The 21,666-nt window shown below is 45.2% G+C and overlaps 1 protein-coding gene across 2 annotated transcripts in view; it reads left to right on the forward strand.

The window, feature by feature from the left end:
* The window catches only part of NARS2 (asparaginyl-tRNA synthetase 2, mitochondrial), a 59,777-nt gene extending 40,129 nt beyond the window's left edge, over positions 1 to 19,648 (forward strand). The window contains exons 8-14 of one of the 2 annotated variants that reach the window (XM_063326432.1): positions 757 to 855; positions 1,244 to 1,281; positions 4,073 to 4,139; positions 7,127 to 7,264; positions 8,401 to 8,498; positions 10,631 to 10,657; positions 18,834 to 19,648. In XM_063326432.1, coding sequence (XP_063182502.1) covers positions 757 to 855; positions 1,244 to 1,281; positions 4,073 to 4,139; positions 7,127 to 7,264; positions 8,401 to 8,498; positions 10,631 to 10,657; positions 18,834 to 18,978 — 612 coding nt within the window. In that variant the 3' untranslated portion in view covers positions 18,979 to 19,648. Of the gene's footprint in view, positions 1 to 756; positions 856 to 1,236; positions 1,282 to 4,072; positions 4,140 to 7,126; positions 7,265 to 8,400; positions 8,499 to 10,630; positions 10,658 to 18,833 lie in introns of both variants that reach the window. The other variant, XM_063326423.1, reaches the window with a different exon arrangement.
* The last annotated feature ends 2,018 nt before the right edge of the window (positions 19,649 to 21,666 follow it).

Here is a 21,666-nt window from a genome sequence, read left to right on the forward strand (position 1 = left end):
GGGTTGATCAAAATGTAGTGGCATCCCACGTGGGGGCTTTTTTTTTTTTTTTTATTTAGTTTAGAATCAAAATAGCATTTTACTTTCTTCATGGGTGAAGCCCATTTTACTGGATAAGTGTATACAAATTGGATGATAATGTCATTTAGCTAATCCACATTAGTTTAGGGAAATGAAACCACATCTTTTTTTAGTTTCGCAAACGTCCCTGCATTAATGAATCCTCTGCTGTAGCTCTCTACTCATTTTACGGCGCAAAGTCTCTTTAGCTGGGATCTGTTTGATGGGTAGGCTCTACACAGTGCAAGTTTCTTCTCCTCTTCTTTAGTTCTGCCTCTTCTAAGAACAAAGCAGAAAACCAGAATTGCTCATTTCAGGACAGACTCCTCACTAAAAATTAAACTGAGACCTGTCATTGCGAATGGTTGTAATGTGTGTATTTGTGTCTGGCTGTTGCTTGAATATTTTAGCTGTGCTTTTTTTCCCCTGGAGATACCTGACTGAAGATACTGAGGCCATCAGCGGACACTGAAGCCCTAAACCCATAGTAGAAACAAAGGTTCCCAGCCTCTTCAGCTACTGAGCAAGCCTGCTACTTAGGAGCATTAGCAAGCTGGTACCCTCTTATGCAGTCTAACCGTGCAGAAGGACAGAAGCTCCTTCTGGACCCTTTGGCTGATGTGTACCATGTTTTATTTATAGTCTGGGACATCTAAGCAGTGTTAATTTTTCTTGCGCTCCTGTTTTCTCTCTTAGGTTATGGAAGATCTTTTCAAGACGGCAACAAGCACCGTGCTCTCCAGATGTCCTCATGATGTTGAGCTTTTTCATAAACACATAGCTCCTGCCCAGAAGGTAATAAATGTGACAAGAAAGAGCTGCAATCCTGTTATGCATTTTGGGGGCTCTTGGCTATAGGGAGGCTTAATTTTTTTAAATTTTTTTTTACTGTGTTGTCCTATGTTAGCAAACTCTGAAGAACTAAAAGTCGGCCCGAGCTTAAGTGATTGTTCAGGCCAACAGGAGAGGACACGCATCATCTAGTAGCCCCTGAATAATCAGCTCCAATAGTCGGGTACCCTTTTAGCACTGAACGGCCAGGAGTGGATTTTGACCCATATCTACATCACAATGCGGACCTATAAATTAAAACTTAGAGGGCGGTGGCTATTCTGAGTTTACTCTGGGCTCCTGAATCCTTAAGAGTAGCTTTACATTTTTATTTTCTCTTGTTTTGACCAAGGACAGGTTGGAACAAATGCTGAAGAACAAATTTGTGACGTAAGTACTTCTATTTCAAAATGATCTGGAAGAGGGCTTTTGGGGAAAGAGTTCCTGTTTTGTATATGTTCTTTTTCTTTCCCAGCTCAATGTCTTCTGGGTTAGCATAACGTCTCCAAAAGAGCATGAACTGCAGTTCCCTTTGTACTGTTCACCCGTTGCCCTTTCATCTCTGCTTGAGACTAGTACCTGAATCCCCTTGCCTTTGGCTTTTGCTTCCCTAGACAAGATCCTCTTTCTATAAGGGTATCCCCCTTCCAGCATGAACCTGTGCAGTGGTTTGCTCGCTGTCTTGCTTGGTTTTGGCTTTGGTGCTCTGCCTTCCTTCACACTTCCACTCCAGTGGCTCTCTTTTTATGAAACTATTTTTTGATATTTAAAAATCCTATTCGGTTTTCTATTCCCCATTGCTAGTGCAACTCCTTTTCCCAGTTCTTTGTGTGCTAAAGAGCTGAAGTGGGTTCGTTTTTCTCCTTGGCCCCGAAGAATATACCTCCTCTTCTTTGGTCTTGGCGCTCTCTTCAAATAGCGGTGCTCTTTACTCATCCCACAGAACATTGTAGGGCTGCTCAGCCCAGCACTGGTTTTCCTGTTAAGCAGCTACAGCCGTGCTTGGGCAACAGGATCATTCATGATAAATCCTCTCTGGGCCTTGTGCTTGCACAGACACAGTGGGAGCCTTCGGTGAAGTCACTATCTCCCTGTATCAGTCCTTCTCTCTTTGGACCTAACTGGTATTCCTGAAAGGACAGAGTTGAACTCAGCTTCTCCCATGGTCCAAGGAAAAAATAAAACGAGTCAGCCCATCTCTCCCTCTCTGTCTCTTTCTTCAACTGCTGGCAGATCGGGGGCATTCCTGGCTTACATCAGTTACATGCGTTGAACCTGTGGCAGTGATGCACCTCATTTGGACCTTGGCCTTGCATAACCCAAACACGTGGAGCCATATATTCCTTCCCAAGTTATTTCCTCCAGAAACCTTCCCTGTGTTAGTGAAACCTCGTAGCTGGGTGTAAAGAGCTCGTGCTCTTTAGGGAATTTGGATTATAGTTGGATTTAGTCAATGATACAGAGAGATTAAATTACTATGGTGACGTTGTTCTTTCTTTTCTCTGTCCACAACATTTGCTTGGTGTATGGAAAACTTGTCAGCAAAAGTATCTTCCATTGAGTCTTGATTTCCAGTTATCAAACCTGCAGCATCTTTCACTGCACTTCTTGTTTCCTCTGCCACGATGCCATTCTTTTGTCCTGGTGGAATCACAGAATGGTGGGGGTTGGAAGGGACCTCTGGAGACCATCCAGTCCAATCCCCTGCCAGAGCAGGGTCACCCAGAGCAGGTTGGACAGAAACGCATCCAGGCAGGTTTTGAATATCTCCAGAGAAGGAGACTCCATGAGCTCTCTGGGCAGCCTGTGCCAAGGCTCTGCCACCCTCAAAGTAAAGAATTTTTCCCTCATGTTGAGATGGAATTTCCTGTTTTCCAGTTTGTGGCCGTTGCCCCTTGTCCTGTCATTGGGCACCACTAAGAAGAGTTTGGCCCCATTCTCCTGACACCCACCCTTTAGATATTGGTAAGCATTGATGAGATCCCCTCTCAGTCTGCTCTTCTCCAGGCTGAGCAGCCCCAGGGCTCTCGGCCTTTCCTCAGAAGAGAGGTGCTCCCATCCCCTGATCATCTTCATAGCCTCTGCTGGACTCTCTCCAGTAGTTCCCTCTCTCGAACTGGGGAGCCCAGAACTGGACCCGGTGCTCCAGATGTGGCCTCACCAGGGCAGAGCAGAGGGGGAGGATGACATCCCTCAACCTGTTGACCACGGTATTTTTAATGTACCCCAGGAGACCATTGACCTTCTTGGCCACAAGGGCACATTGCTGGCTCATGGTCAGCTTGTCCACCAGGACTCCCAGGTCCCTCTCTGCAGAGCTGCTTTCCAGCAGTTTGGCCCCTAACCTGGACTGGTGCATGGGGTTCTTCCTCCCTCGGTGCAGGACTCTACACTTGCGCTGGTTCAGCTTTATTAGGTTCCTCTCTGACCAACTCTCCAGCCTGTCCAGGTCTCGCTGAATGACAGCACAGCCTTCTGGTGTGTCACCCCCTCCTCCCAGTTTTGTGTCATCAGCAAACGTGCTGAGGGTACACTCTGTCCCCTCAGCCAGGTCATTGATGACTCTGTTGAATAAGACTGGAGCCAGAACTGACCCCTGGGGAACAGTGCTAGTTACAGGCCTCCAATTCCAGGAAGTCATTGGAGAATCTGCTCTCAGATCTGTCAGAGGAGTAGAGAAACAGTGCTGCAAATAAATCTCTCGGTTTTTGCAAAGTAAAATGAAAATGTTTGAGCTGCAAGCCCTTTGTGCGCTGGGCTGTTATTTTTACCTCACACCATCCTGAACAGTAGCTCTCTGTTGTTGGAGCTATGCCAACGACGGCACGTTGTTTTCTTAAAAAAACCCCACATTTCTATGAAGCAGTTCTCTATAGACCTCACTTCTGAGTGCAGTGCAACATTGCAATAATACAGAAGTGTCTTGGGAGCTTCGCGCTTCCTGCACTGCACGTTGCTGAGGCGCAGGAAGACACAGGGTTCTTGCCATATAAAATGGGGTTTGGTTTCTGTCCAAAGAAGCATTGCTGGGAAGTCTGACATCACAGCACAAATTGGCATGGTGGTGGGGAAATGCCTCCTTAATTTTCCAGTGCGGCACTTAGCCAGTAAACTTTCTTGTTATTCCTTTCATAGTTATCCTAAAGACTTTTTTTTTTTTTTCCCCCCTCCCCTCTTGCAGAATTTCCTACAATGAAGCAGTGGAAACTTTGAAGCGAGCTTCTCAAACTTTCACTTTCAAGCCAGAGGTAAGTAGGTGCCCGGTGGCTTGTCCCTGTGGCCGTTCATGTCCGCAGCCAGCCTGAACTTTGGTTGATCTCCTTTCTCTCTTTCCGATACCACGAGAGTTGTTACTTCTCGCAGGTTATCATCTGCCTCCTGGGGTGCGTGCTCAGCTGTAACCCACTGTTATGGTTTGAGAAACTCATAACAATTTATTGTCGTTTAGACAATTATTCTCTCACCCAGTGACCCCTCCCCACCCAGGAAGGGGAATCAAGTTAAAAGAAAGAAACGGAAGGGTTGAAATATGAATAGATTTAATAGGATAAGATTAAATAATTAACATTACTAATACTAAAGAACCAGTATCAATCCTGATACCAATAGAAAATACACAAGGATTATACTCAGCCAATTCCATCAGCAGGATGCTGTGCACTCCCAGCAGGGATGGCAAATGTGGGACACTGCGAGCGCTGCGGCTTCGGGAGGAAGGAAAGGGCTCAGGGGTCCGGCACCAGGGCAAGGAGTTCTCTGGACTGCCGCCATCAAGGGGGAGAGAGACCACGCAGCAAACTTTCTAATTTATATTGAATGACGTTCATGGTATGAAATAATCCTGTTGGCCAGCCTGGGTCAAGTGCCCAGGCCTTGCTCCTCCTCATCCTGGCACCTGGCAAGGCTGGCAAGGCTTGAAAACACCGAGACTTTGAATCCAACATAGCCTAGCTGGCTATAAAGTAAATATTTTCACGAAGTCAGACACTAGAGTCTTCTCAAAGTGCAGTTTTCACAAGCATTAGAAGAGAAATTAGTCTTGTGTCGCTCAAACCAGGACACCCAGGTATAACTTTTGCCCTTTGGGGTCGAAATGGGAGCAGCGTGAGGAGTGAGGTGTAGCAGAAGAACACGTAACATTTGAAGGAAAGGAAGTGATGAGTCTGCTGCTGAAAGACCAAGGCTTTAGCAAAGAAGCTTCTTTTTCCCATGTGCAAGGAGTGCTGAGTGTGTTGTGGATTCAGTAGCAATCATCTAAGGAGAGCTGCTCTGATAGTCCTCAAATAAAGGAATGATATTAGGATGGCATCAAAAGTTTGACAAGGACTAGTCATAGAATCATAGAATCATAGAATCATAGGGTTGGAAGGGACCTCTGGAGATCATCTAGTCCAACCCCCTGCCAGAGCAGGGTCACCTAGAGCAGGTTACACAGGAACACGTCCAGATGGGTTTTGAATGTCTCCAGAGATGGAGACTCCACCACCTCTCTGGGCAGCCTGTTCCAGTGCTCTGCCACCCTCAGGGTAAAGAAGTTCCTCCTCATGTTTAGGTGGAACTTCCTATGTTCCAGTTTGTGCCCATTGCCTCTTGTCCTGTCCCCGGGCACCACTGAAAAGAGCCTCGCCCCATCGTCCTGACACCCACCCTTTAAGTATTTATAAGCGTTGATAAGGTCACCCCTCAGACGTCTTTTTTCCAGACTGAAGAGACCCAAATCCCTCAGCCTTTCCTCATAAGAGAGGTGTTCCAGTCCCCTAATCATCCTCGTAGCCCTCCGCTGCACCCTTTCCAGCAGTTCCCTGTCCCTCTTGAACCGGGGAGCCCAGAACTGGACACAGTACTCCAGGTGCGGTCTCACCAAGGCAGAGTAGAGGGGGAGGATGACCTCCCTTGACCTGCTGGCCACGCTCCTCTTGATGCACCCCAGGATGCCATTGGCCTTCTTGGCCACAAGGGCACATTGCTGACTCATGGTCATCCTGTTGTCCACCAGGACTCCCAGGTCTCTTTCCACAGAGCTGCTCTCCAGCAGGTCAGCACCCAACCTGTACTGGTGCATGGGGTTGTTCCTCCCCAGGTGCAGCACCCTACACTTGCCCTTGTTGAACTTCATAAGGTTTCTCTCTGCCCAGAGAGTAGTAGCCAAAACCATGTCAAAATACCACATCATCTAGATGTAGGTAAAGGGAATCCCTTGTCTTTCCAAAGCATAGATGTTGACTGGGAAAAAAAGCCACACGCTAGTCTTTCTAACACTGTTAGATTATGGTTTTCTAAAAATCGTATTTTGCCCAATTTCAAACACACACACCGGTAGGGAGAACGTTCCTGGTGGTGCTCATCTCATGTGTACACTGATTAATCTTTATCTCATTCTGATGCTTTGAGGAAGATAACCCTCTGGCTGAAGCCACCTTCGTAGCCAGTTGGGTAGCTGTCTCGTCTCTGTGTACAAGTGGGTGTAGATCTTCAAATCCTGTATCTGTACTACCTTGATCTGAGACAGCAAACTCAGGTTATTTTCACACGAGGAGAGTCTGCAGAATATCTGTTCCCCTCTTCCCCTTTCACTCCCCAATATTCTTTGCACATCGTATAATGGACTGGAGGGCCCTAGGCAAAAGCCACTTTGTAATGTCACTGGAAGAAAGGAGAAGTGAAGGACATTGCAAATTTTCAAGGCTTCTGATAACAAAGAATTGGTTAATAGGATGCTGGGTTTTCCTAAGTGGGAATTAATGGAGCATGTAACAGGACACAGCAGGGAAGAGAGCGGTCAGCCTAGCAAAGCTGCTTTCTGTATACCAAAGGTAATACTGAAATAAGGCCGGCTTGCTGGGTTGAGTAAGCTGACTTTGGATAGGTGCCTGTTTCCCGTAAGCTATGCAGAGTGTGGGTTTTGGTTTGGGGTTTTTTTTTGTTTGTTTTGGGGTGGTTTGTTTTTTTTTTTTTATGACTTGATACCAGATGCTTGGGCTTGATGCAGGGATGATCTAGCCCTGTTCTGTGAAAGTTAAACCATGTTATTTTCATTGCTTTGCTCTACCTTAAAACCCGTAAAACTCTGGCTGCTTAGCAGATTTTCCCAGTGGCCTGTGTGAGAGGTCGCTCTGCTTGGTTTCGTGTTATTCAAAGCTGCACGTCTCTCCTGTGCAGGGATTTTGCTGTGTCTCTTGCCACAGGCAGGATGCGCCGCAGCAGGATCCCAGGTCCCTTTTGCTTGTCTTTACAGTGGGGCTGTGACCTCCAAACAGAACATGAAAAGTACCTGGTGAAGCACTGTGGTGACGTTCCCGTGTTTGTGATTAACTACCCGTATGACCTCAAACCTTTCTACATGCGGGACAATGAAGATGGACCTCAACACACGGTGAGTCCATAGGTCATGCTTCCACCTCTTTTTTGGCTAGGTGTGTGTCTTAGCCTACAAGAGATAGACAGATGAGGATAGTCTTCTGCTGGGCCTCCGGTCCAGAAGTCCACGATAAGACATGACCATCAGGTCCTGTTCAGTCATTTTCCTGTTGTAGAAGTAATTCCCACATCCTCCTGGAGGAGGAGGATTCAGGAGTTAGATAGTGTTAAGTTTTTGCTTAGGTCCTTTAAGACAGATTTGTGGTGATTTCTTTTCCTGGTAGACTTCTGTACTACTAGGTGAAATACCTAGAAATGCATAGCTCCAAGCAGCCCGTGATTCTCTTGTCATTCAGATCTACCATCCATGTAATTGTCAAGTAGTAGATGGACACAAGACGTAAACTCTTCCTCCACAAGTCTCATGCTTTGAAGGTGTGAATTCCCAATTGAACTGAGACAATCCGAAACATTGCTTCTGCTAAAAAGAGCTACTACCCCACCGTGTGCCACGGTCATTTCACAGTTCAGCTGTGGGATAAGAGAAGTAACTACAAAACAAAACAGAGAAGAAAACCAGCCCACACCTAACAGCATAGGTGGTAAAACTGGAACCCTAACACTTGGATCAGCACATCAGTGCCGTGGATCAATTGGTATCATTGCCACTAGAGCTGGCTCAAGGAATGGGGGCGTACAGGGTAAACACAAGATACACGCATCACAGCAGCTTAAACTCTAAGGGAATGGTGGCTTCAGGAAACTTCCCCGTGTGTCTCTGCTTCCTTGTGAGCTGCTGTTGGGTTCTCTATACCCAGCACAGGCTTGCCTACCTGCACGGGTTGTCACCGGAGTAACCTGGTGGGATTCAGTTCAGACCACCTGCAGTGGAAGTCCTCAGTCTGGGATGTCACTGCACTTGTTCAGGTTTTCTGTAGGCCTACTGATTTTTATCATTGTAAAAGTTCCCTCCCGGCCTTTTCCTGTCAACAAGGGACTTTTCAAGCATCTGCAAATGCTTACCTAAGTGTCCTGCTCTCAATAAAAGAATTACAGTAGCTTTTTACAAACAGCCGTCCGGTGTCAACTGTACTTCTGCTGTAGACTGTATGGCTACGTGGCATGACTTATGTTAGGTTTCTTTCTTTTAAGGTTGCAGCTGTTGACCTCCTCGTACCAGGAGTAGGGGAGCTGTGTGGAGGCAGTTTGAGAGAGGAGCGACTGCCCTTCCTCGAATCACGCTTACAGAGGTATGGAAAACCCACAGGTGCCAGGAGACTAATCCAACCAAGAGAGTGTTTCAGCGGCTCTCAGTGGTTGGCAAGATGGAAGAATGGAAAGGCAACTAATACTATTTTTAATTGTCTTTGAGATATCTATTTATCTGAGTAGGTAATCACTAACTGGTGAAGAAGTTCTTGTGTTTCTGTTGTAGGTATGCACGCTGCCCCTCTGTTTTAGCTCATCAGAGAAGAAGTTTATTTTACACTTGGAGGCCAGGGCAGCAGAATGCCTTGTCTCTGCTGGGGCCATCTGGAACAGGGTCTGATATGAGGCACTTCATCCTCGAGCCTTTTCTTCGCGACTTTTGTGGCTGAGAGTGGCTTGCGAAGGTGGAAGTTGTTGCGTAGACAGAGCTTAGATGTATTTGTCATCACGTTGTGTAACTGAGGAACTGCAGTTTTGGTCAGAAGCTTTGCGAGCTGTGATGCAGCTGGCCTCAGGGGCACCATTTCAGAGAATATGGTTCTTTGCTACCAGTTTGGTGGGACGCTTCACTGGGAGTGCCTGGGACCTGTACTGTGTCATATGGGCTCTTTCCCTGCTGCTTGGTTCTGGATCATGTGACTTTGAGCAATTTTAGGCTAAATTCGGTGTCAGAATATCAAAGCTGCTGTTTAGTTAACAATAATTAACATTATGGATGGGGTAATTCTCCATAGGCAATTACTCCCTGGATCCTCTCTGATTGTTCAAAAGAACCGTTCATAACTCAGCTGTCTCCATTTGGGCCAGTCATACACTTGTGGAAAGCAATTTTGGAGGAGGATTAATCCCGGAGTAACACCATTTGCACATTGGGAATGAATTTGTCGCTTAAATCGGCCCCATGCTCACAGAGATATATCTACTCAGTGGAGAAAATCCATTTCGGCATGATGAATCCAAACGGCGCAGGGCAATTAAAATCACCAGAACGCTGGGTCTCAGTTTGTGGGGCAGGATGATATTATTCCCTGTGCTTCGTGTTACTCTCCCTGCAAACTCTCCCGCAGCAGGCATGCTTCAGCTGAACAAAATACAATGTTTTGTACTCTGCTGCACTTTATCGCTTGAAATTTTTGCCAGTAAGATCTAGAGTCCACAGCACTCAAGGTGTGAGGCTGGAGGAGCCGTCTGCTTGGAGGCTGAAAAGAGATTTTCTTGTTTGTCAGGAAAGTCATAGGAAGTATTTCAAGCTACAAATGGGGTGTGTCTTGAGTGACCCTGAAGTACAGCTCTGCATTGAAGATGACCTGGAAAAATAACACCTCTTTTTGCGTGTTTTTCTCAATTTTGAGTACTCAGGATCTGATCTGCTGAGCCCAACTACTTTGTTAAGGCTTTTAAATTCTACTTCCTGCGCACCCGGCATAACTAAGAGAGATAAAGAATGGGATTCTTGTCTCCTTGGACACGCTTCACACAAAAGCTCTTCAAGTCCCAGTCAGGGACAGCTGCAGTGCACTGAAGATGAGAGAAGTGGTCTCTCTTTGCCCTACAGTGTTTTCTGTTCGTGTTCAGAGAAATGAAAGAAAAAACCAACAACTTTGCTCTGGTTCTGCCAGGGCAGGAAAAGGAGAGAGGATGCACTGGTGGCAATTAGAAAAAGAAGTATTTTGTTTAGTAGTTTTACAGAAGTTGACACACATTATTAAAGCTATGGGAGTTCAGGGGTTTTATGCCCTACAGAAGGGGAACCACGTAGCCACACACGTGAAGAGATTTGTTGACCCACTCATAAATGAGGTTGGCTGCGTGTCATTGTAAATTTAATATTCAGGCCTGTACTCTCCAAACATTCACAGGCAGAGCTTACTGATATGCTTAAAATTAAGAATATGCACAAGTCTTTGCATGAAGCTGGGATCAACCCTGTATGTTGAGAAAACAAACTTTACCTTTTAAGAAGCATGTTAGGAATCTGTTCGAGATTGTCTGCTGATTACCGGAACTGACAGCCACTGATTGTGTCTTCCCTTAATTTCCTGCCTTTCCTTTTTGGACTGAGTTTAATCATCAGACCCTCCCTTTTCTTGTAGCGTTCTCTTCCAGGCAAGTGCTGCTTGTGCGGATCTCCTCTGTTCCTTTACTTACAGGAGTTTTTCTTTTTGTTCCACAGATTAGGACTCGCAGATGCCTACCAATGGTAAGACACTGTCTTGGTCTGCAAGCTCTATTTCTGTTATTGAGAGTCTTTGAATAACTATTTCATTTTTTTGATCCTGTTCTTGAGGGAATGTTTCTTGGCCTAGTTGCCCTGCCGTTGCTGCCAGTCTAAATGGAACAGCCAGTTCATTTAAACAAAGTTTAATCTAATGCTACTTAGTTTATCTTCCCAATTTGTAAACTCACAGCACAGGTTATTCCTTTCAAGATTGCGTGAAGTGGGTTAATTTACAACCCATCAATGATTTTTGATATTAAATCATTAAGCTGTGTTCCATGTTGAATAGATTCTGACCACTGTGGCATGAGATAAACAGGTTACAGAACCACAAGCCATTTGTGACCTTTAACAGCTCTGTGAATAACTCCCTTTGCAATTGACAGGGCAATTGGGTCAAAAAATCTCCCCTAACAGCGGTTGAAGCAATTAAAACTGTCCTGCTAAGGAGACAGAACAACCTTTGAATTAATGGTTCAGCCTATTAAAACGACAGAAGGATCTTAGTGTTCCTCGTGACAAGTGTTTCTTGGTATGTACTTTGTCATAGCTACTAAAAGGGCGATAGTGCAGAGAATTTCAAATTTAGAAGAGTATATTCAAATACTCTGCACTATTTGGAACGATCATTAGGGAGGCTGCCTTGACAAAAAGCAGAGTAGTGTAGGATTCTTCACTCTCCTCTTCCCACAATATGATATTGCCTAGGAACAGCCCAGTGCATGGCAGAGCTTTACATTATCCTTCTGCAAACAGGGTGAATAAAGTGTCTTCCTTTATTGTTTGCCTTTATGGGCCAGAATACACCATATCCCTTCATGTGAGGGCAAGGATTATCCTGACCAAGGATGATCAGTTGGGTGGTTAGATGCTGAGATGTAGCCTGAGGAAGTCTGGTGTTCAGCGGCAGAGCCTTCCAGCTCAGCCTTGCCTCATGCTGCCCTCAAGAGAGAAGATTAAGGCCTTGCCCATCACTCCTTTTGCATTTTCATGTGATACGTAGCAATCAGATTCCGGAAATCCTTTCCTCCTGTGATCTTGTTTTGGAGACTCTTTCCCCCTCTGTTCCCTCCACTCCATCACAGATAATGTGGGAGGTGTCCCTGCCCATGGCAGGGGGGTTGGAACTAGATGATCTTTAAGGGCCCTTCCAACCTGAACCATTCTGTGATTCTATGTAACTTCATAGAAAGATGAAAACTGTTGTTACCCCCTGCCATAGCAGGGTCTGGTGTCCTAGGAAGGTGCAGGATAGGAATAATCCTGGATGCTTCTGGACTACAGTCCAGAATCTGCCAGAAAAAAGGTAGGTGGTTTGCCAGCATCCATCTTTTCAGCGGAGGTGGCAGGAGAGGCTGAAATTAATCTCCCCCAATTTAGTGATTGAATTTAGTCTCCAAAGCTGTCTCACAAACTCCTTGAAGAACAGTTGAGTCATTCCTTTTTAAATATAATATTTGCTGACTTTAGAATGGGCAGCTGTATGAGATGTGGTCCCTTTTTGAAATCCCTTATATATTGCCATATCTCTGTTTCTACCTGTTTTCTTCTCCCACTAAGCATGAGAATACTGGGGGGGGGGTCACTACCTCTGGGACAGCTTGTCTGTGGGAGAATCGCTGGGCAAAGAGGCAACTGGTGATCTGAAATACTCTTGCGCTTTTGCCCATTCCTACCTTTTAGAAAGCTTTTCAAAAAAGGTAAATAAAGGGATGTGGTCAAAGTCCTCTGAATCTTCTTCAGTTCGCTACATCTTTCCTGTTGTGCAGGTTTCTTTCCATAAAGAATATGAATTGCTGAAGTATTTGGCTTGATTTTGCAAATTTATTTTCTCTTATTTTCACGCTCCTTCCTTTGAACTGTAGATGGAAAAGAGCTCAGTGCTGTAGATGCTGATCTTGGCTAGACTTGGAGAGGTCTGTGGAACTGTGGTGGTGAAGTCGGGTAATCAGAATTTACTCTGCAAAGTCACTCTTTTTCTCTGTGACCAGGCAGTAATGAGTATATTGTCACGTAAATGGGGATTCTGATCCTGTTTGCAGCCTCCAGGTGCCACCTTAGCACAAGCAGTAACTCATACTTCGTAATGAACAACGTGTCCCCACTACCATCAGCTTGCGCAACGTGCTGGTTTTGGCTGGAGTAGAGTTAATTTCTTTCATAGTAGCTAGTATGGGGCTCTGTTTTGTTTTTGTGCTGGAAGCAGTGTCGATAACACAGGGATGTGTTACTGCTGAGCAGTGCTTACACAGAGTCAAGGCCTTTTCTTCTCCTCACACCACCCCTCTAGCAAGTAGGCTGGGCGGGAGGCACAAGAAGTTGGGAGGAGACAGAGCCGGGACAGTTGACCCCAACTGTCCAAAGGGATATTCCATGCCATATGACATCATGCTCAGTGTATAAAGCTGGGGGAAGAAGGAGGAAGCGGGGTATGTTCGGTGTTAGGACATTTTGTCTTCCCAAGTAACTGTTAGGCGTGATGGAGCCCTGCTTTCCTGGAGATGGCTGAACACCTGCCTGCCGATGGGAAGCGGTGAATGAATTCCTTGTTTTGCTTTGCTTGTGCGTGTGGCTTTTGCTCTCCCTATTAAACTGTCTTTATCTCAACCCATGAGTTCTCTCAGTTTTACTCTTGTGATTCTCTCCCCCATCCCAGCGGGGGGGAGCGAGCGAGTGGCGGCGTGGTGTTTAGTTGCCAGCTGGGGTTAAACCAGGACAAGCAGCATTTCAGACAGTCTTTAGACATGTAAGGCACACATTTCCTCACTCTGATTATCATCGTGTGCATCAGCGGAGAAGATGGCCTCATACTGAACCCTTTACAGTCCAGAAACATTTCTGATCTTCTGGTGTAACACTGGTGGAAATACGCAGTGGCAGAGCAGGTGTTATCTGCTGTCTTAGAATGGATATTACTACGTTGCCTTGGCCTTGCTCCTGCTCCAGGAGAAGACTGAGCCGTGTTGGGCTCTTTTAATTTCTAATTTTCTTTCAAGCTTGAATGCTGGAGTGTTCTGATGGGTCCTTGTGTGGCAAGATAGAAAGGAAGAGTTGGACTTAAGGAACAGCAGCGCTGGTGAGCCACTTGCAATCCATGGCCAGTGACAGCATTCGTATCGTCCTTTAACATCCTTCAGAGCCCACCGAAAACAGGTAGCCCGTCACTGTCCTTGGCAGGTGCCTGGTCCTGTTACTCCTGCTTTGGGGAGAAACCAGAGCGCTGTGCTGGGCCATGCAGAGGCAGGCAGAAAGTCGGTGCTAAAGGCAGCCAAGACACGCCCAAACCCCACTCGTGTCAATGGGAGTGTTTTAGATTGACCTCCTTGAATGCATTTTTTTTGTGGATTCCCAAAAAGTTGTAGCAGAGCAGAAGCTGTCTGAAACCAAAGACGGCATTTTACCCAGCATCAGAACCTGGTGATACTTTGCGTGTTTATTTCCTGAAACGTTCAACAAAACGGTCTTTCAAATGTCATTTCACTAGTAGTTTTTCATTACCCTCACTTTTTTTTCCTTTTTTTTCCATTAGAATATCCAACTTCATAGACTGCAATATCTTTGTTCTTTCAGCCTTATTTTCTTCAGACTGGCTGCAGAGGCTTTAGTATAACAAGAGGGTTACACAAAAGATCAAGATTGTATTTGTTTTGAAAGGAGGCTGAAAAGAATACATTCTGCTTATGAATGGTCACTGGGAGAGCACTGATCTTCATAGGGCCTTGCCGTGCAGCACAGGAGCTCACGATGATGATGATAAAAGGGTATAGGTTTTTAAAAGGATAAAAGGAAATGCTTTTCTAACTTGGCACATCACAAGCTCCTGGAATGTATTGCCAGGGGATGTTGTTGCAACACATACTTTTAGTAAGATTCAAATCTCTGAAGAAGGCCTCCAGGTCCAGAATGTGAACTCTGGGGCTAGCTCGGGTCGCAGAAACTTATTTCCCCGGTGGAATAATGTTGCACAGTCCCCCAGTTGCTAATGGAGGGCTCAACTCTCCTCTTAAGTGTGAGCTACTGGGAGAAATAGCTAGACGAGTTCATGACTGGTTTTGAGGTGAGAAGCATCCGATGTCTGGGGACTAATGAATGAAGGAAAACCTCAGGGAGCATTTTCCAGCCTAAAGGGAATTTGCGCTTCATCTGCAGGCAGTTACTTTTTCTTTCATCTGGGAAGAATGGAAAGTTTCTCAATTCCTTTGCTGCTTCTAAGCACGGTCGTCAGAAAGGATTCACAGGCTTGATCCTCAGCACATTTAATTCAATGGACTTTTTCCATTAACTTTAATGGGTTTTGTTTCGCTCCTTTTGCCAAAATGACTTCTCAAAGTGCTTTGAGATCTCCAGATGAAAGCCCTGGATAAGCAAGGGTAGAATTTATTATTATTGTTCATCTGGAAGAAGCTGAGTTATTTCATCTCCTTACAATGACATTGTAAACTGTTGCCAGCACAAGGGGAGAAAAGATGCTAGGCTTAGTTTCAACTGTCTTTGCACAGGCTGAGATATGCTTATAGATGTCATCAGAAACGTTTGTGCTGTTATTTATATTGCTAGTTGCAGATAGAGTTGTCACCTTCTGGTTTGCCAGTTCTCCTCAGAACTCCTGAGCTGGTACGGTTTGGTCTGCCACGGGCAGCGCCCGTATCCCTCACATTTACGAGGTCTTTCCTATTTCGCAAGTCACCACCCTCCGCATCAGATCTGCCCATCATTTTCCTTGCAAACCCTTGAAAAGCTGCTTAGTGGAGCTCCCCGGGGACAATTCCCAGTGTATTCGTGGAAACTCAAGCTCTTCTTAATGCAGTCTGTATGGAGTGGATAGAGATGAAGACCACCATGCCGTTGCACAGCTTTCATGTTCATATCCTAAGCATAATCTTCATCACAAGGTGTGGGGTGGATGCAACTGAGCCTCAGCAAGCCAAGCTAAGACCCAGCAGCACAGGTAGAAAGCATGTTGGTCACAGGGATCAGAGAAAGTATGTCCCACTCTCAAGCCTGCTGTTCAACTTGCAGGGTAGGCAAAACTGCACCTTGTGTGTCAGTGCTAGTAGGAAGAGGTATGAAGTTATAGAATTATAGAATCATCTAGGTTGGAAGGGACCTTTCAGATCATCGAGTCCAACCATCAACCTAACACTGCCAAAACCACCACTAACCCATGTCCCTCAGCACCACATCTGCCCGGCTTTTAAATACCTCCAGGGATGGTGATTCCACCACTGCCCTGGGCAGCCTGTTCCAATGTTTAACAACCCTTTCAGGGAAGAAATTTTTCCAACTGTCCAATCTAAACCTCCCCTGGTGCAACTTGAGGCCGTTTCCTCTTGTCATAGAATGATAGAATGGTTTGGGTTGGAAGGGACCTTAAAGATGAACATGAACCTGAACATGAGCCAGCAGTGTGCCCAGGTGGCCAAGAGGGCCAATGGCATCCTGGCTTGTATTAGAAATAGTGTGACCAGCAGAAGGAGGGAGGTGATTGTCCCCCTGTACTCAGCACTGGTGAGGCCACACCTTGAGTATTGTGTCCAGTTTTGGGCACCTCAATATGGGAGAGACATCGAGGTGCTGGAGCGAGTGCAGAGGAGGGCAACGAAGCTGGTGAAGGGCCTGCAGAATAAATCTTATGAGGAGCAATTGAAGGAGCTGGGACTGTTTAGTTTGAGGAAGAGGAGGCTGAGGGGAGACCTCATCACTCTCTACAACTACTTGAAAGGACATTGTAGAGAGGTTGGTGCTGGTCTCTTCTCACAGGTAATTAGCGATAGAACAAGAGGGAATGGGTTCAAGCTGCAGCAGGGTAGGTTCAGGCTGGACATGAGGAAAAAATTCTTCCCAGAAAGAGTGGTCAGACACTGGAATAGGCTGCCCAGGGAGGTGGTGGAGTCACCATCCCTGGATGTGTTTAAGACTCGTTTAGATGTGGTGTTAAGGGATATGGTGTACGGGAGAACTTTGTAGAGTGGAGATGATGGTTGGACTCGATGATCCCAAGAGTCTTTTCCAACCTAAATGATTCTATGATTCTATGATCATCTGGTTCCAACCTCCTTTCAGGGAGATGTAGAGAGCGAGGTCTCCCCTCAGCCTCCTTTTCTCCAGGCTGAACACCCCCAGCTCCCTCAGCCGCTCCTCACAAGGCTTGTGCTCCAGACCCCTCACCAGCTCCGGTGCCCTTCTCTGGACACACTCCAGCACCTCAGTGTTTTTTCTTGTAGTGAGGGGCCCAAAACTGGACACAGCACTCGAGGTGGGGCCTCACCAGTGCCAAGTACAGTGGGACGATCACTTCCCTAGTCCCGCTGGCCACGCTGTTCCTGATACAGGCCAGGATACTGTTGGCCTTCTTGGCCACCTGGTCACACTGCTGGCTCATATTCCATGTACTAAGAATTCATATTCCAAGTTCTATGATTCTGTGAAGTTCTGCTTCTGGTTTTAGTGCTTGGTCAGTGGAGCAGAGGAGAAAAAACATTGCGGGGAAAAAAACACCTGAAGATTGAGTATAATGAACGGCTTCCCAAATTTTAACTACTGTTAATGAACTGCAAGGAAAAATAATATTTCATGGTATAAAAAGCATACTGTCAAACGGAGTCTGCCAGGGTGGTCTCCTGCAGCTGTAGAATTTGCTGGAGAATATTTCTATTTTGCAAGTAGAGGTGAGCAGTGGCATTGCTTTGGCTTCACTCTGTTAAAATGTAGTCTCTCCAGCCAACAAAATTCTGAAGCACATGCAACTCCAAGCAAGTACACTTTATATATGTATCTGTTTTTAAGCAAGTATACTTAAACATATATAATGTATATTTTGCATATAAATATGTATATATACATATATAAATACATATATACACAGACTATAAAATACACTTCTTCCTTGCGTTTCACTAACAGTAGTTAAAATTTGGGAAGCCATTTATTGCAATCAATCCAATTTTAATTTTTTTTCACAGTGCTTTTTTCCCCTCCACTCTTAGTTAAAACATACCTATATATTTATATTTAAATGTACTTGATTTTTTTTTTTTTTTAAACTGGGATGAAGAAATATTCAAACACGAAGTTTCGAGGGGTGTAATACATCTGGAGTCACTCAATCCCTTCCTCGTGCATTCGTATAAAGAAGAATAACTTTGTGGCCTCAGCGAGCTCAGAAGTGGCCCCATAAATCAATAGAACCACTGAGATGTTTTTCCCCCCTATTAAAATAAAACTGTTGGTGACAATTTATAGCTGTAAATATTGTTCCGGTGTATCACATCGGCTACAGTCCAGCTGGGAAATGGGGAACTCTAAAGAAGACCCATCATATCTTGTCGACACTCGTATATTTGGAATATCTGCTTCCAAACATTTTCTGAGTTTTCTGTACACAACAGGTGCTGTTCTCCAAAATGAAGTGTCTTGTTCCAGAGCTCATTTTTGGAGAAGTTATGTCCAAGATTTTTTGCTGACTTACCGTGGAAGTAGATGAATCAGTCTGTAAGAGTTGACTGGGGAAAAAGCAATAAAAAGCCATCATAATTAACGTTAAAAGGAAAAAAAAAATCTGAAGGAATATTCAGCAGACGGCAAGACCTATTTAAGCTTCTGAAGAAATTACGGGAAGTGAAATGACTTAGACTATTGAAAAGAAAACAGAAAATGAAAGAATTTATTGTAGGGCAGATTTCAGCGCAAGCATGGCAAAGGCTGAACACTCCCAAGCAGGCGACTCCCACCTCCGGCGGTGGAAATGTTCTGTGATTCTGTAGGAACCTGGGTTTGTGCCTCTGCTAGGAATATTGTAGATACTAAAACTTCCAAAGATGCTCTCAGTGTGAGCATAGGCGTGATGTTAAAGCTGTTCTCCTTACCCAAATGAGTTCTTGCTCCTAAAGAAAACAGGCCCTAGTGTATTGGCAAAGCAGAGCTACGCTGGTTAAAATGCATTTACACTTGGGGTTTCTGCTAAAACAATTCCGCCTGTCAGGGAACTGCACCTCTTCACACCCTTGACCAACGCCAGCTGTGTTGGCAGAAATCCAGAGTGGTTAGGGTCAAAGGGAAGTAATTAAGATGGAAAGAAAGCCAAACCCTAGATAGAAAGCTGGCTGTAATTACATCGGCATAACCGTGCTGCAAATGTAACTGTCTGTTTAAATTACAGGTATCTAGACCTCCGAAAATTCGGCTCAGTTCCTCATGGAGGCTTCGGAATGGGATTTGAACGCTACCTGCAGTACATCTTGGGAGTTGACAATATCAAAGACGTTATTCCTTTCCCCAGGTTTTCTCACTCCTGTCTCCTGTAGCTCGGCACTTGACTCAGGTGGAGAAAACTGCTGGTGCGACGATACGTATATAACGTATTAGGATACGAACAAGTGTGTTTTAATAGGAAATCAAGCTAATTTTTATATCAGCAAAACCCTTGGTAAATTTAATACTGAAAATCGAATTGAATATTGAAAATTATGTTCTGGTGAGACTACGGAAGCACACTTGCAGTCAGTTTGATGGCAGTTCATGTCTTCAGTGCGCTTCAGGAGTGTTAATAAATCCCACTTAACTTAAGGGTTAAGATTCTCGCGAGACCAGTACGAGACATTGAAGTACTGAATAAGTGTTGTTGGGAGGTAGTGGGGGGGTTTATGTGAAATATTAATAAGGAGGTGTGACCTAAAATGGTCTGGGAGCCAGGACTGCTGTGAGGCTTTAATAGGCTTTAATTAAATGCCTGCACAGTGCTTTGAAGACAGAGTGTTATAAAACGGTGAAGTATTGTTATGGCTGTGATGCACTTGCTCTTATGAAATAGCTACTATAAAGCATGGTTCTCCCCACTCCGAGTTAAAAGCAAATATTATTTACCTTGGCGAAATCAGCCAAACCTAGCAAGGAAGAATGTCACATTGGAACTGCTGGAGCGCGTTAGGTGCATGATGTTGATTTTGTGAATCATCAATAAAGATGTACGCTGGGTTGTTTCGTAACTCTGTATGGTTTCTTCTTCTGTTATAAAACCGTAGCGCTCACCATCACAGTGTTTCCTTCAGTGTCTTTGGTAGCTCTTTCCTTTTCTGTATACCCAAATTAGTTGCACAACTTCTGTGGGAGACAGCTGTTTTCTGTCTCCAAGAGAGCACATGTTCATAGCAGAAGTAAATGTTCAGTTAGATGAGAAATTCATTCATCTCCCCGGAGCCAACTTGCAGTTTATTGGTGGTTTCTTTGTTGTTGCTTTGCTTTTTTGTTGCTGTTACTGAGAAAATCTCTCATGTGCTCATCGGACCAAGCAGTTCTGTCTATATTTTGAAACAACCAACATGTGCTCCCAAGCATCGCATGTGTATTAAGTAATTGCTTATCACTGTAGGATCTGAACTCCTTATCACCATAGGATCTGAACTCCGTGCAGCCGTCAGTGGGTTTATGCCCTCAGCTTCCTTGCCAGGTAAAGAAATATTCATTTCTGTTCTGAAGACGGGAGTAAGGGCAGATCAAGTGACTTGCCCAAGGCAATTGGAAACCAGTGGTTTATTTGGGACTTGAACGGAGTGTTTCCAGCATCCCTCTTCCCTTCCAAATTATCGCAATCCAGCAAATGGTCATTTGCATAGTGCTTACTACTCGGGAGCCCAAGACAGCTGCAGTATAAACAATATATATAAAGAGAAAAAGCAAGGTAACAGCCTTATTGCTAACGAACCCCGTGCAAATTGCCACATATGACATGAAGTGGCTGCAGAACAGCCCTGAAGACTTTATTTTACAAGTAGATGAAAGAGATTGAAAAATAGTAATCAAATAGCATTGCGCTGGTAATATTGCAGTCACAGTTCGCTCTGGAAGGGCCATATAATACTGCACCTGGAGTATCTAAAAATACGTATTTATGTCACGTGGCACCTGCCACGTTTCAGTTTGGTCCGTGGCTGGGACTCTTACGTGTTACGATCACGCGAACATCACCACAAGGTCATTGCTTTGGGGTGTTTGTTCCGTGCACTGAGACGTTCCCTGCACGTTGAGATTCTTTTTCGTATCTCCTTCATCTGCTTGATTAGGCAGGTGTTAACCGTGCATTTGCTGGTTTGCGTTTCCTGGTACAGCCTGAGTTGGTAAGTCTGCTTCCACGAAACGGTTCAAGCACCTGCCTTGCCTTCGAAACCACGGAGGAGTTCCTACATCAGACACCCGAGTGCCTTCCTGCATTTGGACCATCTCTCTCGGGGGTTGGACTAGAGGACCTTTAAAGGTCCCTTCCAACCCAACACATTCTGTGTTTCTCTGATTCCTTTCAATGCATTGCTTTAAATGTTATTGCTGGCTTTTATGTTTTGGAATTACTTCTCTCAGCAGAAAGATGTGGAAAGAGTACAGCTGCCAACCAGCCCCATCCACACCATGTTGCTAAATAACTCGCCATGAGCAGATGTCGTTATTGAGATCCTTAGTCACCGGTTCTGTCACAGTTGCTGTACATGAGAGTGCTTGAACTGGAAGCCCATCTGCTGAAAAGAGAGTGGGTGGCTGGCAAAACCATCTCCCGTCCACTCTGCTCCCTCATCCCCACGGCAGCTCTGGGCTGGCTCTGTTGGGTTTGGCATCGGCTGGGCTGGTGTCAGCAGGAGGTGGTTGATCACCCTGGGAGACGCCAGCCCTGATGGGCAGGGTGGGGCTAAACAACGACAGGTGAAAAACAAGGTGTAGAGAAGAAGACAATGGAAGGTGCCAAAAAGTTGTAGGATGATGTGGCGTGAGTCACAAGTTACAGGGAAGGACAGGAGGACTGTTTCAAACAGGCTCGCAGAGTGGCTGTCAGGCCCTTATATGAGGTGACAGCTTGCAAGAACCAAGGACTGGTATGACCCACCCTTCATTCTTTGCCTTGATCAAAGGTTGTTGCAGGACAGAAGGAAAATTTGAACCTTTGATTTATAGATAGGTAGGTATATGAAAGAATGTCAAAAGTTTGGGATTTTTGTTTTGGTTTGGGG

This window comes from Chroicocephalus ridibundus, chromosome 1 (genome assembly GCF_963924245.1).
Source record: "Chroicocephalus ridibundus chromosome 1, bChrRid1.1, whole genome shotgun sequence".
Lineage (NCBI taxonomy): Eukaryota > Metazoa > Chordata > Aves > Charadriiformes > Laridae > Chroicocephalus > Chroicocephalus ridibundus.